The 16,534-nt window shown below is 31.0% G+C and overlaps 1 protein-coding gene across 5 annotated transcripts; it reads right to left on the bottom strand.

Annotated features, from left to right (window-relative positions):
- On the bottom strand, positions 1-15,269 carry LOC124948314 (neurotrophin 1). Of its 5 annotated transcripts, XM_047491757.1 has the most exons (11): positions 10,096-11,406; positions 6,456-6,629; positions 5,116-5,154; positions 4,666-5,049; positions 3,622-3,748; positions 3,334-3,457; positions 3,025-3,189; positions 2,491-2,646; positions 2,052-2,389; positions 1,703-1,985; positions 1-423 (listed from the first exon to the last, which is right to left on the bottom strand). In XM_047491757.1, exons 1-11 carry the CDS (start codon positions 10,123-10,125, stop codon positions 192-194), a joined length of 2,052 nt encoding a protein of 683 aa, XP_047347713.1. In that variant the 5' UTR covers positions 10,126-11,406; the 3' UTR covers positions 1-191. The 5 variants fall into 5 exon arrangements, with proteins under 5 accessions (XP_047347713.1, XP_047347712.1, XP_047347715.1 ...); XM_047491756.1 differs by having other exon boundaries at positions 2-423; positions 4,666-5,154; positions 10,096-11,404; XM_047491759.1 differs by lacking the exon at positions 10,096-11,406 and adding an exon at positions 13,878-15,269 and having other exon boundaries at positions 3-423; positions 4,666-5,154.
- Between the last annotated feature and the right edge of the window lie 1,265 nt (positions 15,270-16,534).

The raw sequence follows: 16,534 nt of genomic DNA, 5'->3' as shown, positions 1-16,534 counted from the left end.
ACTTACATACATATGTACATATATTTAAAAATTTTTTGTTTTTAACAAAATTTATACATCTATCCTTTATATAATACACGATCGTTTGGATCGATCATGAATTTCGATAAATAACAAATACAGAAGAAGATAATTACAATTCTTTGCGAAAGAACGATGCGTCAGGTACTGATAAAAGATAACGAGATATTCTAAGATGTTAACATCGGTTTCCAAGAATTCGAATCGTTTGGAACGTCGGACAATTGCATTGGGAATTTGATTTCCGAAGATTGCAGCATCGATGCTTCCGGTTTAAAGAAATCTAAGATCGGATGATAGTTATAATTGATTCGTCTTGGAGGTTCTTGATATTCTTCGTCAAAGCCACTATTTTGTAGTCTAGTAGAAATGTTTGTATCTTGATCGAACGGTTGACTATACCTGCACAAAGAAAAAGGATTCATTTTTTTGACACAAATCAAATTTATTATACTGATTATTTCATTTTAAACGATCCATCCAAATATCATCAATTCTATTGAATTTTATAAATAAATGATTCAAATAAAAGTTTTGAGATTTGTAGGGAGAAATGTAATTTATTGAAAATATTTTATAAAAAAAACTGTTCATAAGATACAAAAACCAAAATAATATCTTTTTATTGAAATCGATATTGTAAGTATGACGAAAGTTATAGAGAGTATCAATACGAATCCAAGGAATATATTTTCATTGAAATTTTATCGAGTTATGACGATAATAATTATGGCTCAGTATGTCACGGCACTTGTGATTTATGATCTGTTATCTATGTTCTATGACATAATCTGTGATATATGATTGCGATCTGTTTTCTTTGTTCTTTGTTTTGTGTTCTGTAATATGTGACCTGTGATTGTTCTTCCTAATTATTATAACCCGATGAAATATCGATGAAAAAATACTTTATAGGTACTCATTGAATTCGTATTGAAATTCTCTATAACTATTGTTAAATTTAAAATATCGATCTTCATTAAAAAAAAATACTATGACTATAATATCAATCTAGATACAATTGTCTAACTTCATCCTCTATAAAGTAATTGCAATAAATATTACATTTCTTTTTTAAAAACTTCACAACTTTTACTTGAAACGTTTGTTTGTCAAATCCAATAGAATTGGAAATATTTGGTTGGATCGTTTAAAATGTGACACCCGGTATATTGATTTTTTCAAAAAATTCGTGTCACTTCTCCATATTTGTCATGATATTTCTGTAAAACAATAACTGTATTAAACATGTATTAGTTAAATACTTGAAACTGGATTAACAATGTCTATATATTTCTTTCTTTTTTTTTTAATTTAGGATTTTATTTTAATTTTATATCTCATCAAAAGTGGAAGACAACAAAGTGTTTATTTTTAACATCTAATGTTCTTCTATTACAAAAAAGAGAAAAATGTGCAAAACTTTCTAATAGTAATGATAATAAAATCAAGACAGTTATCAAGAGAAACCGACACTATATAATGGTCATCAAATAACATAGATATTAAATTTATCAAAAAATTATGAGAGAGAGAGAGAGAGAGAGAGAGAGAGAGAGAGAGAAAGAGTGATAAAGAGGAAAAGAGATTGACGAACATTTAATAAACCTGGCTTAATTAATCATCAATACGACCTTACCAGAGAACTCTTTATACTTTCGTTTTTAATGATATGACTGACCTGTTAAATGAGCTATTATTAGAATTATCAGGGAATTCTTCCATTTGAGAAATAGATTCCCTTCTGAACGGTGGTCTATGTCTAGTAGGCCTAGAAGAATGTCCTTTATTCAATGGGCCAATGTATCCAGGAGCTCTCGTATTGGGTGCATGTTGATGAGGTAATTTATCGAAGGGTCTGTGAACGGACGAGGGTACCTTTGGTCTGGTTCGACCAGGAAGGGTGAAACTGGGTCGGCTGGTCGACGAAGTCTCTATCACCGGCCTTTTGTTACTGGACAATGCTAGAAAATATTTATTTTGACAATCGTGATATCTCGTTAATGACAACAAATTTTTGTAGTATTTACCGATATCCGAATCGTAGCTCGGACCTGGATTGTTGTATTTACTGACATAATTATGATTGGGCTTGGTCAATTCTTGATAATCGTCCTTTGACTCGTTATTAGTAACAAATTCAGCTCCAGGAAATTTTTCTTTAGATTTTAACGGCGGATCTTTTTCATGAGGTGGAAATATCTCGGAATAACCATGAACGTGACAACTGCAACAGGTAGGTACCTTAAATATATCCATATGCAGACCTAATTTTGAATCCCATGTTAACAATCGATGATAATTGTAAACTTGTACACAAGAGGAACGATAGTTCTCCGATATGAAGGAACAACTGCTTCGAGTATTACTGAAATAAAAGATAAGATATCGTTATTTTTATCAATTGAATCAATTTTTTCTGACTGTTCACTTAAAACGTTAATTTTGTCTTCAAAGATCAACACTTACGAACACTTCTCCAAACGTAACGTTTGAGTATGCTCTCCCGTATTTATTATATATTTCCAAATTCCAGATGCCGCTCTGGCCAATTGTGGACGTGCATATTTAACTGTAGACGGACATGTGAATCCTTCTTCGACATTGTCAAATGGATTGTCAGATCTAAGGAAAGAAATTTATTATCAGATGTTTACTATTGCATTTATGTAACTATATAATTAATGGTATATGTCTCGTATGTTTCCTTCCAAACGATGGATTGCATTTGAAAATGGTGAAAGTTAATTAAACGATGTGAAATATACCCTGAAATCGTTCTCACTCTATTAAGAAAAAGTTCTTTTTCTTTTTCTTTTTTTTTTATTCTTTTTTTATTTTTTTTTTTTTTTTTATTTTCAATCTTTCCGTGTCTCCCGATTTCTAAAGCATCATTATCTTCGTTAAATTATCGCTTACATTATAAGGCTATTTAACTGTTCAAATTTAACTGTGTAAATAATAATCAAGCGATTAATATTCATAGATATTATTTAAATTCACCTTTTGATTTCATTACTCTCGTAACGATTCTCATAACGATTTTCATATCGATTTTCAAAAGGACCTGACGAATGGTCGTCGAATCTTCCCTCTTGTACCTTGTAATCAGTCAACAAAGCTGCCACCATGTCTTTGTTGCTTCTTAAACTCCTCGTTATCGCTTCACTTTAATAGGGTAGAAAAATGTAAAAAAGGAAAAAAAAAAAGAAAAAATTAAAAATAAAAAATAAAACAAAAGTTATTTTTTACGCTATCGAAAATAAAAATCGATCTTAACTTTTGAATAATATTATATGCTATTGTACTTACTGCGGATAATCCGTAGCATCGAGACATACGGTTTTAGAAAAGAAAGTACATTCCTTATCCGTGGGAACCCTCTTTGGCTCGAAAGGTTTTCTTGATGGTCTCAATGGAGACATTCTCGATGGATCTGTAAAAGCGAAAGATCCAATTTTCCTTATCTCAGATAATCTTTTGCCAGGAAATAATGACATCCACGAGACTTTTACTTCTCTTTTTTTCTCTTTTTTCTTTTTTCTTTTTTTTCTTTTTTTTTTTTATTTGTTCACAACAAAGAAGATAGAATAGACCGACCTGTAAAAACGTTTCTTCTGTTGAGGGAAGACGGTCTTCTCGTTGGTAGATTCACCGGTGGAGGCGGCGGCATCCGATAAAAGGGCCGTCTTCTTGGGACAGGTCTTGCCGATCGCAACTCTTGTGCCTTGAACGTCCAACAAAATTAAATTAAAAAAAAAAAAAAAAAAAGAAAGAAAGAAAAAACAACAAGAAGGAAAAGAGACGAAGATCGATTTCAAAGGGATCATTAACGTTAAAGTAAACCCTTTCGATCTCTCCGAGATATTTAAATATCTAGATATTCCACATTTACGACGTTGCAATTGCACTTTCGCATTCACGGTCATGCGCTAATTGTATATTTCGTTGAAGTAGAGAAAATTATCTCAGGAAATAAGAACACACATAGATTTGTTTCGTTCTTTTTCTTTTTTATCTTCTTATTTTCTTTTCTATTATTTTTCTTTCTTTCTTTCTTTCTTTCTCTCCTTCTCTCTCTCTTTCTCTCTTTCTCTCTTTAATAGCCATGTCGGGAAAAGTTTCATGAGGCATTGCGATTATGCATGGCAAACGTGAACTCCTCGTGAAAGTGTAAAACGAAAGACTCTCTCGGAGAAATGTGTTAATTCGTTTATATTGTTGATTCTAATATCAATAGACATCTTGCGAATTAAAATGATTTATTTTCAAAGGAGTAAGATATTTCTTGTATTTTCTTTTCTTTTTTCTTTTTTCTTTTTTTTCTTTTTTTTTTTTATTAACCTTAAAGAAAACATTTTATGACTTCTCAAATTGCGACAGGATGGCATAGTATCAAATTATTTCCACCTTCCGAGGACGAGTAACGTAACAAGTAGTGAAGAATTCACATTGAAAAAAAGAAGGAAAAAAAACGAAAGAATGTGAAAAATAAAGAAACAAGAGAGAGAGAGAGAGAGAGAGAGAGAGAGAGAGAGAGAGAGAGAGAGAAAGAGAGAGAAAGAGAGAAAACAAGGATAGAAGACATCATTTCATAATAAGGATTATTATCCATATCGCGTTAATTAAGAAAGTTGAAATTACCTTTGGCAATTCCTCCGCAGTTTCCTTCCCGTCTTCTCTCTCTTTTTCCTTTTCGATTTTCACCTCATCATCTTCCTTTTTTTCCTTCCCTTCCTCCTCATCCTTTACATCCTTCTCTTTCTTCTCACCTGCTTCTTTCTCGTCTTCATCCTCCTTCATCTCCTTCTCCTCCTCCTCCTCCTCCTCCTCCTCCTCTTCCTCATCTTCTTCATCCTCTTCCATCTCATCTCCAGAAATGTCGTCGGAAATGATCCTTGCGATGTCTGCACTGATAGGCAACATCAGAGCTCTCGAGGCGTTCCTCCTGCTGCTATCCTCATCGCCAAAGAGAGATCGAGTCTCCACTATCGGAGATGACGGCGTTGTTTCGTTATCGCTTATTCTCTTTGAAATTAATCTCGCCATAAGCAACTTTTGCCGTACCGACATACTACGTATTATTGGTATTACCTCGCCGATCTGTTCCCTCTTCTCTGTCACTTTAAGGGCCTTTAAAAAGTGAAATTAGATAAGTCAGTGAAGTCGACTGATTTTTCTTTTTTTTTTTTTTTTTTTTTTTTTTTTTTTTTTCTATTTAATCCTTATCAATCCAACCTTTAGTAATATTGCCGACTACATTTTTTTTAATAATATTGTATATTATTTTATTATATAAAAAAAATTATTATTATATAAATTATTATTATATTATTATTATTATGTTATTATATAATATGATATTATTATTGTTATTATTATTATTATTATTATTATTATTATTATTATTATTATTATCGTTATCAATCGTTGATTTCACATATTATTTATAAACATTTTTAATAATAATTTTACAAAACTTCTTTGAAGTTAACTAGTAAATATACTATAATACCTTTGGAATGATAAGAATTAAAATACCTTCATAAAAGCAATTGAAATTTGACGAAAGAACGAATTTTATTTTAATTATGAAAAAGTAATTGAGTCTTTGAAATTGACTTTTTTTTATTAAATTCTTATCCATCCAACCTTCAGTAATGCAGGCAAGCGCATTTTTTTATTATTATATAAATATAAATTATAATAATAATAATAATATTATTATTATTATTACATAATATTTATAAACATTTTCAATAATAAACAACTATCGTTAAACTTTACAAATTTTCTTCAATAAAAGTTGACTAGAAAGTATACTATAACATTCTTGAAGAGATAAAAATTTAAATATCTTGATAAAAGTATTTGGAATTGATAAGTCAGTGTAAGTTGATTTTTTTTAGTTAATCCTTATCAATTTAATCTTTATTAATGCTGCAAATTGTATTTTTTAATAATAATAATAATAATAAGAATAAGAATAATAATAATAATATATTATTATTATAACATTATTATTATATAATATATATAATATAACAGTATTATTATATTATACTATATATATACTAATAATAATGTTATTATAAAGATATATATTATTATATACATATATTGTTATATATTATTATTATCATTATCGTTATCAGTCGTTGATTTTACATAGTATTTATAAAATCTTTTAACAATAAATAATTATTGCTTAAATTAGCAAAATTTCTTTGAAATTGACTAGCAAACATAGCATAATATTCTTGGAATAATAAGAATTAAATAAAATCAATGAAAACAATGAATAATCAATGATAATTATAAGAAAAATGATTTCATTCAAGATAACGTCCAGATAAAAAATAATCACACTCGTATGTTGTTTCAGATAAAGAAATCTTGTACTTTTTTTCTGTTTTATTTTATTGCTTACTCACGGATTTCACTAAGTCTCGTACTTTATCGGTCCTGTTCTTGACACTAATTTGCTCCTCGTTCATCGTCGAAGAAACAGAAACGTCCTCTTTCGTTGAGTTTTTATCCTCGTAGATTCCATCGTCTTTCCGATCCTCCTTCGAGTCGACGTTAAACGAGGATAGTAGTACGACCGCCTAGAGAGTGAAACGGAAAGCAATGTTATTTTTTTCTTTTTTCTTCTTCCTTTTTTTCTTTTTCTTTCTTTTACTTTACTACGTTTAAGGATATCTACGAGTAAAAATCATTTGTTATAATGAACAGGTGCGTGTCGTATAAGATTCTTCGTATTTTAATAGATAGCCTGGAATTCTAGATATGTTTGATATGTGCGCGTGAAATTATGCATTGGAAAATATTCATTCTCGAAAGATATATAGATCATGCGTTCTAATATTTAAAAGAAAATCTAGAATTATCTAAGATGGTATGAAAAAAAAAAAAAAAAAAAAAAAAAAAAAAAAAAAGAAAAAATTAAAAAAGAAAAACAACAAGAAAAAAGAGACTATTGCGATATCACGCGTAACAAAATATTAAAAAGATGAAAGAAACAAAAAGAAAGGATAAACTAATATATTCCAGTAGTTTTTAATTAAGAAATGATTTCAAGGCACAATTAAAGACGATGCAACTTCCTCGAGAAGGAACAATTGTAGCGCGTGCACAAGATAGTATTACATGTGGAGACGTAACAGTTATTCGTAAGAGGAAGCTCGGTTTATATAGCATTATCTACTAGTTTTCCAGTTAACTTAAGATTATCACGAAGAGGAATCTCTTTTAAGAATCCCGAACAACAAGTCACCGCTGACTATACGAGTTTAGTGTCATACTATATAAAAAAAAAAAAAAAAACTCCGAAAGAGTTTCCATTAATATCTTATTTATTCTCTTTTGGTTAACTATATCTCAGTTAAAAATTTATGTAATAAGAATATATATATATATATATATATATATATATAATATATATTATACATTAACATATATATATATATATATATATATATATATATATAAATTCGTTTATTTACAAATAATTAAAAAAAAATTCATTTGCCATTTTTCTTAATATTGAACGATACAGAAGTGTTCTGTTTTCATTTATATTCTCTCTCTCTCTCTCTCTCTCTCTCTCTCTCTCTCTCTCTCTCTTTCTCTCTCTCTCTCTGTCTCTTGACTACAACACGTTCTCACGTAAATTTCTTTTCCTATTGTCTTAAATAGCTAAATAAAACTTATACATCATTTTTGTATATAAGTATTGAATAATAAAATGTCCTGTTCACCTACACTCAGATTTGCCCACGTATTTCTATTTTTATCTCTCTTTCACTCTCAAATGTAACAGGTTCACTAGTAAATTTCTCGACCTATTGTTCTAAATAGCTAGATAAAAATTCATTCATAGTTTCCGCATGTAAAAATTAAATCTCGAAATATCCAGTTTACCTATATTCACTTTCGCCCACGTATTTCTGTCTCCTTCTCTCTCTATATCTCTCTGATTCTGGAATATAATAGATTATCTCGTAAATATCTCACACTGTCTAAATAGTTATATGAAATTCATTCGTCATTTTTGCATATAAGTATCTAAACTTAACATGACCTGTTCATCTGTATTCAATTCAGCACATGTATTTCATTATCTCTCTTTCTCTCTCTCTCTCTCTCTCTCTCTCTCTCTCTATTTATCTATCTATCTATCTATCTTTATATCTTTTTGTCTCTTTTGAATATAACAGATTATAATTTAAAATTATCTTCTTATTGTTCTAGATAGCTAAATAAAATTAATTCATCATTTTTATATATAAATAATAAATCTCGAAATGCCCTCTTTACTAGTATTCAGTTTTATCAATGTATTCCTTCCTTTCTCTTTTTTTTATTCTTGAATGTAACAGATTTACTCGTAAGTTTCTCTTTCTATTGTTATATAAATAGCTAGATAAAAATTCATTCATTATTTTCGCATGTAAAGATTGAATCTCGAAATATCCAGATTACCTATATTCATTTTTGCTTATATATTTTTCTTTTCTCTCTCTCTCTCTCTCTCTCTCTCTCTCTCTCTCTTTCTCTTTCTTTAGAGCAAAATAGATTCTCACTTAAGTTTCTCACTCTATTGTTCTAAGTAGCTAGATAAAATTAATTCTTCATTTTTATATATAAATATTGAATCTCAAAATATCCTGTTCAGCTGTATTCACTTCTGCTCATATATTTCTCTGTCTCTCTCTCTCTCTTTTTCTTTCAATCTCGAATATAACAGCTTCTCTCGTAAGTTTCTTACTCTATTGTTCTAAATAGGTTGAAAAAATTGATTCGTCATTTTTGCATGTAAAAATTGTATCTTGAAATATCCAGTTTATCTATATTTACTTCCGCCCACTTACTTATCTCTCTCTCTCTCTCTCTCTCTCTGTCTCTCTTTCTCTTTCTCTCTCTCTCACTCTCGAATATAACAGGTTCTCTCGTAAGTTTCTCACACTGTCGTTCCAAATAAACGTCCTACACGAAGTGCTATACTAAAGTTATAATAGCTGCCTTATCGAGCAAATTCACGATAAACATTTCCCAACGTAGATGGATCGTATAGACTAATACGATAAGTTTACATCTATTATCCGTCGTGAAATCGCCATAAAATAGGAAACTATGTTTCTCTACGAAGCCATTTTTCATCCCGTTCTACGCGTTTGTAATCGACGTTGACCCAGTAAGCATCCGTGCAAGACAAGAAGGAAGGAGAAGATGAAGAGGTAGGAGAAGATGAAAAAAAAAAAAATAAAGAATAAAAAAAGAAGGACGTGCAGAGGTCGACAACGATTTCACTGAAATCATTTTCATGATCGTCATTCGAACGAATCTTTCTTTATTTTTTTTTCTTTTCTTTTCTTTTCTTTTTTTTTATTTCTCTCGTAATTGCTATTTTTAAGCAGCGATGTAGTTTCGATCTTTCTCTTTTAATAGCCGAGAAAGAGAGAGGAAATATGCAGATGACGTTAATGAACCTTTCTCCTGAGAGGGAACTCGGTATTCCAGCATAAACGAACGTTCTATTACTTTTCCTCGTTCTACCGGCTTCCTCGGATCAAGGCCACGGTAAAGGTTGTTCCACTTTATCGAGATAAAAGTTGACTGAGACAAGTGCAAATCTGTTCAAGGGGACGTTCAACCCTTTGTAATTTGTTACCTTTGCTGAGTTAATCGATTCGACGACTGGAAAATTGTTACTATTTAAAGTCTCATTTTGTCACGGCACGATTTCGTCTCGCTTCCGTGATTATTTCCTTCAGAAAAAGTTAAATAATATTATTTCTTATTTAAAAACATTGCCCCTGAGAAAATCGTTATACATACATATATATATATATATATATATTTATATGTTTTTACGATATATATATATATCGTATTTATACGATATATATATATATATATATATATATATATATATATATATATCGTAAAACCGTTCCACATAATTAATTTTATCATATTAATTCTATCAATTGTAATATTTTTTGTTCCTCTTTTTTTATTTCTTTTTTTTTTTTTATTTACTTTTTGGAAGATCGAAATAAATTTTCTTACCAAAATTATGAGAGACCGTCGTATTCTCATCTCAGCTTCAGAATTTTTAATCTATCTCTCTCGGAAAATTTATAGATTGATTGTTTATCACTGGATACACACACGCGACGATCCACTGAAAGAGCCTAATGATCGTTATTTATAATTTATCAATCGTATAATTCACGAACACGAATCTTCGTACATCTGTTTCCTATCGAGGTCAAAATTCAACCGACTTCATCGAATGGTTTACTACTGATCTCTTCTTCCAACAGCGCGAAACTCGCGAGCTCGGACTTTCAGTCTCTTGATAGCAGATGGTAGAGGTGGTGGTAATGGTAGTGGAGGTGTACCTAGGGGAGGTGGATCAAAAAAGGAAAAAAAAGAAGAAGAAGAAGAAGATTCGTTCCCCTCTATGTCGTGTCTACGCGGGAGCCACGTTTACACTTTTTCTCGAAACATAAACATTCTTTATACATCACGCAAAACTTTTAACACACGAGATCGTTTCCCCATATATGATTGTTTTTATAATTCTTTCTCTTTTTTCTATCTTTTTTCTTTTCCTTTCTTCTCGAGAATAAAGAAAAGATATTGTTTTCTCTTTCTACAAACACGATCGTACAAACTCGATATTTGCCCCGTTGATTGAACTTTTTCATCGCAATGAAACTTCGAGAAAAAAGTTCACGTACATTTTCGCGAACTCATCCTTGTTTATTCAACTTCTTCGTTGGACAAAATTTTATGAGGGTAGGGGGAAGTGGGAGGAAAAAGAAAAAAAAGAAAAAGGAAGGAGGACAAAAAAAAAGTGCGACGTTCGTTTTCGCTTCGATTGTTCATAAAATTCATGCTCGTTGTTAGCAATGAGGCAAATAGAGGATGTTATATTTAAGGTCGTTCCATTACGAATTGATAATTTTATCCAACAGAAGGAGAATCTCTCTCACAGAAAAAGATGTTTCGTTCGCTTAGCCGTGACCGAGAAAACCGGAACGTAGTACATAGTTAAGTATCGTCGAGATACTCGAGGCGCATGTCTTGTGTTGCTTCGACTGCCGAGGAAGAAGAAGAAGAAGAAGAAGGAAGAAGAAGAAGAAGAAGAAGAAGAAGAAGAAGGAAGAAAAAGAAGAAGAAGTCGGCCACTCTCTTCCTGCTCTCTTCTTATACATCTACTCTTCGTTCTCTTTGTGTGAAAACAAGTCTTTCTTTCTTTTAAAATAGCCTAATCTCTATCTTTTTTTTTTAATTATTATTGTTATTCTTTTTTATATTTTTCATATGATCTCTATATCAAGAAGTCGCGTTAATATTAAACGTTAACAAAAAAAAGAAAAAAAAAAAAAAAGAAAACAAGAAAAAAAATCCTTTCAAATTAATCGGTGTAAAAACATTTGGTATAAAAAAAAAAAAAAAAATAAATAGATACAAGAAATAAAATAAAAAATAGAATATTTCACTCGAGTCCGGGTTGATGAACTTTCTTTATAATAGATCTCTTTGCTCTCGAGATTCGTTTCGCGACTGCCCAGAGGTTGTCTCTTTTAGCAGGTGCACGATGAAGCGAAGGGTGAAAGCGCCTTGTACTTACCAGTACCTTTACAAGATAATACATGAGTGAGACTTTAAATACGATGATTCTCGTTTCTGGCAATCTTTGATAATTAATATTTACCACTCTCGAAAATTATCGACAGATTCATCTTTAATAATACTCGATCAGAAAATGTATTATTACAAAATTGTCAAAGTACTTACATGTAAGTAAGTACTTAACTATTATTCGAACATAATAGGATAAGTAAACTTTAAACTTTCTTGTTATTTCGTCTAACAGTCGTTTTCTAATTTCTCTCTCTCTCTCTCTCCTCTCTCTCTCTCTCTCTCTCTCTCTCTTTCTCTCTCTTATCGAATAATCTATGCTTTTCTTAAACCATATACTAGAAGCGAATCGAGTGAAAGTTATCTCGAAGTGAAGCATGAAACCGTACGATTCGATACCTTTTATCGATGATTTTCTTGAGAATATTTAAAGAACATTTTCAATGTCGTTTTCGTTTGAATTACTTCGATTAGTATCGTTGAAAAATTTCTGATAGTGTTAGTTAAAACCATTTCTCTTACTAAAATATGTAGGTCAGTACACTCGGGTAATTTCGAGTTTGTATCAGAAGACATTGGCCGACCAACTTGGTCGGTTAGAAAGAAAGGAAGATGAAAGATAATTCAGCGATGAATAAGACTTTTTAAATCTCTCTCTTTCTCTCTCTCTCTCTCTCTCTCTCTCTCTCTCTCTTTCTTTCTCTTTCTCTTTCTCTCTTTATCTCTATCTCTTTTTTTGAGATATTTTTCGGATGTACGCAACAGAGATCGAAGGAAAGTAGGACAAAACCAGAGGATCTGGTTTTCGAGTTAGACGTCATTCTTGTTTTAGGATTAGAAAGGACCGCAAGTCGTCTTTTATTATCATACATATATACATCTTGGTATATGTATTCATACATATATATATATATATATATATATATATATATATTCATAATAGGCATACGTATAAATATGCTATATAATCGAGTTGCATCCTGTCTCATCTGTGCCGACGACGAAAGACTTTCTCTGTCTCTCGTTTTTCCTTTTTTTTTTTTTCATTTCTTTTTTCTCCTTTTTCTTCTTTTCATTTCATTTCCTTTTTCTTTTTAATTTTTTTATTCCTCCTTTTCTTCTCTTTCTTTTCTTTTTCTAAAAAAATCTCAATCATCGTTTCTTGAAATTGAACGTATAACAGGTGCAACTTAGTCAATGTTAATAGGCTTTCACTATTATTTTTTATTAGATTCGTTTCATAAACATCGAAAGAAACTACTTTCCTATATGTATTATTACTTCAAGATAGATCTAATAGATAAATAATTCATGATATTTCTATTTTCTTTTCTTTCTTTCTTTCTTTTTTTCTTTCTTTCTTAACATTAATATCGTGACAGCGGAAGAGTTTCCAACGAAGTTATCATCTTCGTTTGTTGCCCCCTCCCACCGTAGGATACCTAACTCCCTCATCATTTTCCATAACCTCGAGCCATAAACGAGCCTCCCTACGTTTTATGGTTATTTCAAGATTTCAGGAATGCGATCCAATTTACGATAACGATTCTTGTCCAACACATGACCGTGCGTACGGATCGTCCACTTTATTTCTTTTCCTTTCAAACGGAAGGAGAAATGAAAGGAACTAAGAGGAAATCTCGAACATTGCGGGAGACGATAGAAGAAGATATACAATTCGCAATATCCAAGCAATGCAACGACGACAACAACGAGAATGATTGGAGGTTTGGACAAAATATTGCATGTACGTGCTCTTTCTCTCTCTCTCTCTCTCTCTCTCTCTCTCTCTTTCTTATTCTCTCAACTCGTTTATTCTTCGTAACTTCCTATTTAATTTTTCTTTTTTTCCTCTTCTTCTTTTTTTATTCTACACTTGTACATCCCTCGTTCGTGCAGAAAGCGTGGGAAGAAAGTAAAAGTACGTCGATCATTTTCCGATCTTCCTTACAACGCAGGATAACTACGTCGGTGGTCCTTCATATTAAGATTTATCTTTCGATTAAATTTTCGAACTTTTTATTATTTTTTGTTTTTACTCTTTATCTTTTGTTATTTTTATTCTTTTTTTCTTTTCTTTTTTTTTTTTTTTTTTTTTTTTTTTTTTTTTTTCTCCGCCCACCCCCACCCTCGAAGAAATATTTAACAACGTGAAGAGATTACTAAAATAAATATAAAAATTCCGAAATGGAGCTTACCGTGCACTCGAAGTACGAGAGTTTCCAGTTCCTTCCACTTGTATTCTCAGGATTCGAGACTCGTTCGCGAGTCTACATGAATCAAAGACGAGGCCGCAGTAAGACTCTTTGGCAAGATATCGAATCTGCGACGTGGGAGCGATAAATAATGGATTCGCAACACTGTACTAAAGAAGAAAAATAAAATATAAAAAACTCATGCGTACGGTGAGTGAGTATAAACGTACTGGCAAACTTGAAGAAATAAGATAGAAAAGAGAGAGAGAGAGAGAGAGAGAGAGAGAGAGAAAGAGGGAGAGAGGGAGAGAGAGATGGAGACAGAGACAGAGAAAGTACTATACATACGTACGTAGGTACGTAGGTAATAAAGCTAAGCCTTTGAGCCAAACGTGAAAGCTGACTTCGTCGTTACTTTGAAACTTAATCTTTGGATTCGTTCGAGAACGTTGCGCTCGTATTTTATAAATCTTGAAGATCGTAAAGTCGAACACAATTCGTTGCTAATATTTCTGAGTCATTTGTTCCATTCATACTGTTCTCTCTTTCTCTAGAACTATGTTAAAACACGTAATCGATGTTATACCTACTTTTACAAGTGTCCTACAATTAACTTAATAAGATATTTCATAATCAGTGAAAAATCTTAATTGTATACTTTAGAAAGATGTTAATTAAAACGTTAACATGACTGTTAATTGCATAACTCCATTCCATTATAACCATGGATTTTTACAGTATATAAATTTAAATTTTACCTGATTATTGGCTAACCTAATCTACTTTTATTATAGATGATCAATTTTTTATATCGAGACATTTAAATATCTTCCGAAAATAACAAGCATTTTTTAAAAGAAAGTTCAAAACGAAAGTTGTTTTCGTTTATGGGGGAGGAACGTGGGAAGAGGGCAACAAACGCAACATTGTTTTTTTTTTATTCGGCGAACATTTTTAACGGTTCAACTTAATGTTTTTAATCGGGAATTGTTATAATTTCTGCAACGGAATCTTATTTTACGTGTAGGAAAGAAAATCAATTTTTCTCAAGTCTCTATTTTCTAAGATTTTTTAAATTTGTTTAGACAAGAAAAAACTGTGGTAATAAGAATTATAAAAGAGAACAGGTATTTCTTCTTCGAAAAGTATTATTTTAATAAATATTCAAAAAGGACGGCCCTTACCTTACTAAATCAAAAAAAAAAACAGGATAGGACAGGACGAAACAGGTCAGGCAACTGGCAACTGACAAGTAACTACTATCCTATCCAATGTATTGAAAGTGAGGACAGTCGTTTTGAATATTTATTAAAGTAATATTTTTCTAAGAAGTAATTCTCGTTTCTCTCTTATATCTCTACTTGATTTTATTTTCTTTTTTTTATCTAAATAATATTAAATATCATAGAAAGTGAAGGCTAGATGCTAGAAAAGAAAATTTTTCAGATGATAAACTTTCGTTTCTTTTGTTTTTTTAATAAAATAATTAAAATAATATGACGCTACAAAAATTATAATTTTCTATTTAAATAAAAAAATAAAATCGATTTCGAAATAACTCTAAAAACATTCAATCAGAAATAAACAACGCTATAATGTATAGCCCCACGAAACTAAGAAAAAAAACTTTTATTTCGAACTTTCCTTTTTAAAAATACATTATTTTCAAGATTTTTAAATGTCCAAATTTAAAAAACAACTCACCATACATATATATATATATATATATATATATATATATATATATATATATATATATATACGTATGTATAAATAAGGAAAGAAAACAAAATAATAAAACGTGTCTCAAGCGTAATATCGAGCCTTTTAAAATTCCGAAAGAGTACAAAAAGTACAAGAAGTATTGTACATAGATGCGAGTTTAATGTTTAATTATTTTGTCATTTCATATGGAGGTATGCTTTCAATCTCGACATATATTTCTCGCAATGAAAACGTGCCGAGCATGGGTGTTAATTGACGCAAAAGCTTCCACGAAGTGAATTAATTATAACAATCTCGAGTAAGAAAGCGTATATATATACATATATATGTATATATATATATGCATATATATATATATATATATATATATATATATATACGTATGTATAACATATGTACATACATACGCTTACGTGTACGTGAAGAAAGATTTACGATACACGTACACCCACGCTAACTCGTCCCTACCCCGCGGCGGTCCACTACAATTTGTTACATCGTCGTAATTAAATCGACGCGCGGCGGATGTGTGCCACTTTAATTAATTTAATTAAAACGTTTCCCCGGATAAAGAACTCGATCAAGAGAGAGAGAGAGAGAGAGAGAGAGAGAGAGAGAGAGAGAGAGAGGGAGAGGGAGGGAGAGAGAGAGGGAGAGGGAGGGGAGAGAGAGAGAGAGAGAGAGAGGTAAGTAAATACTTACTCGCCGTACATATCGATCTCTATCGATATTCCTCTCTAAGATTTTTTCATTTCAAATCTTTCGATTTTACAAGAAACCTTTTACAAGGATCTTTATCTTTGTTTGTTTCTTTTTCTTTTTTTTATATCGCAGTCGAAATAAATCAATCGGCATGATGACGTGGAAAAAAAAAAGAAAAGAAAATGTTACTGAGAGATCGGGTTTTGCTTGGATCAGATAAAAGATCCAAAAGA

Source organism: Vespa velutina, chromosome 4 (assembly GCF_912470025.1).
Source record: "Vespa velutina chromosome 4, iVesVel2.1, whole genome shotgun sequence".
Classification (NCBI taxonomy): domain Eukaryota; kingdom Metazoa; phylum Arthropoda; class Insecta; order Hymenoptera; family Vespidae; genus Vespa; species Vespa velutina.
Note: the sequence above shows the minus strand (reverse complement) of the source record. Positions and strands in the feature narration are given on the sequence as shown.

What these genes read in the sequence shown, in the direction of transcription:
- LOC124948314 (XM_047491756.1), bottom strand. Translation starts at nt 10,125, where the DNA reads ATGAGAATACGACGGTCTCTCATAATTTTG. An exon ending in GACGGTCTCTCATAATTTTG is followed by an intron (nt 6,630 to 10,095) that starts GTAAGAAAATTT and finishes TTCACTCTCTAG; the next exon opens with GCGGTCGTACTACTATCCTC. An exon ending in TTACGTTTGGAGAAGTGTTC is followed by an intron (nt 2,390 to 2,490) that starts GTAAGTGTTGAT and finishes CTTTTATTTCAG; the next exon opens with TAATACTCGAAGCAGTTGTT.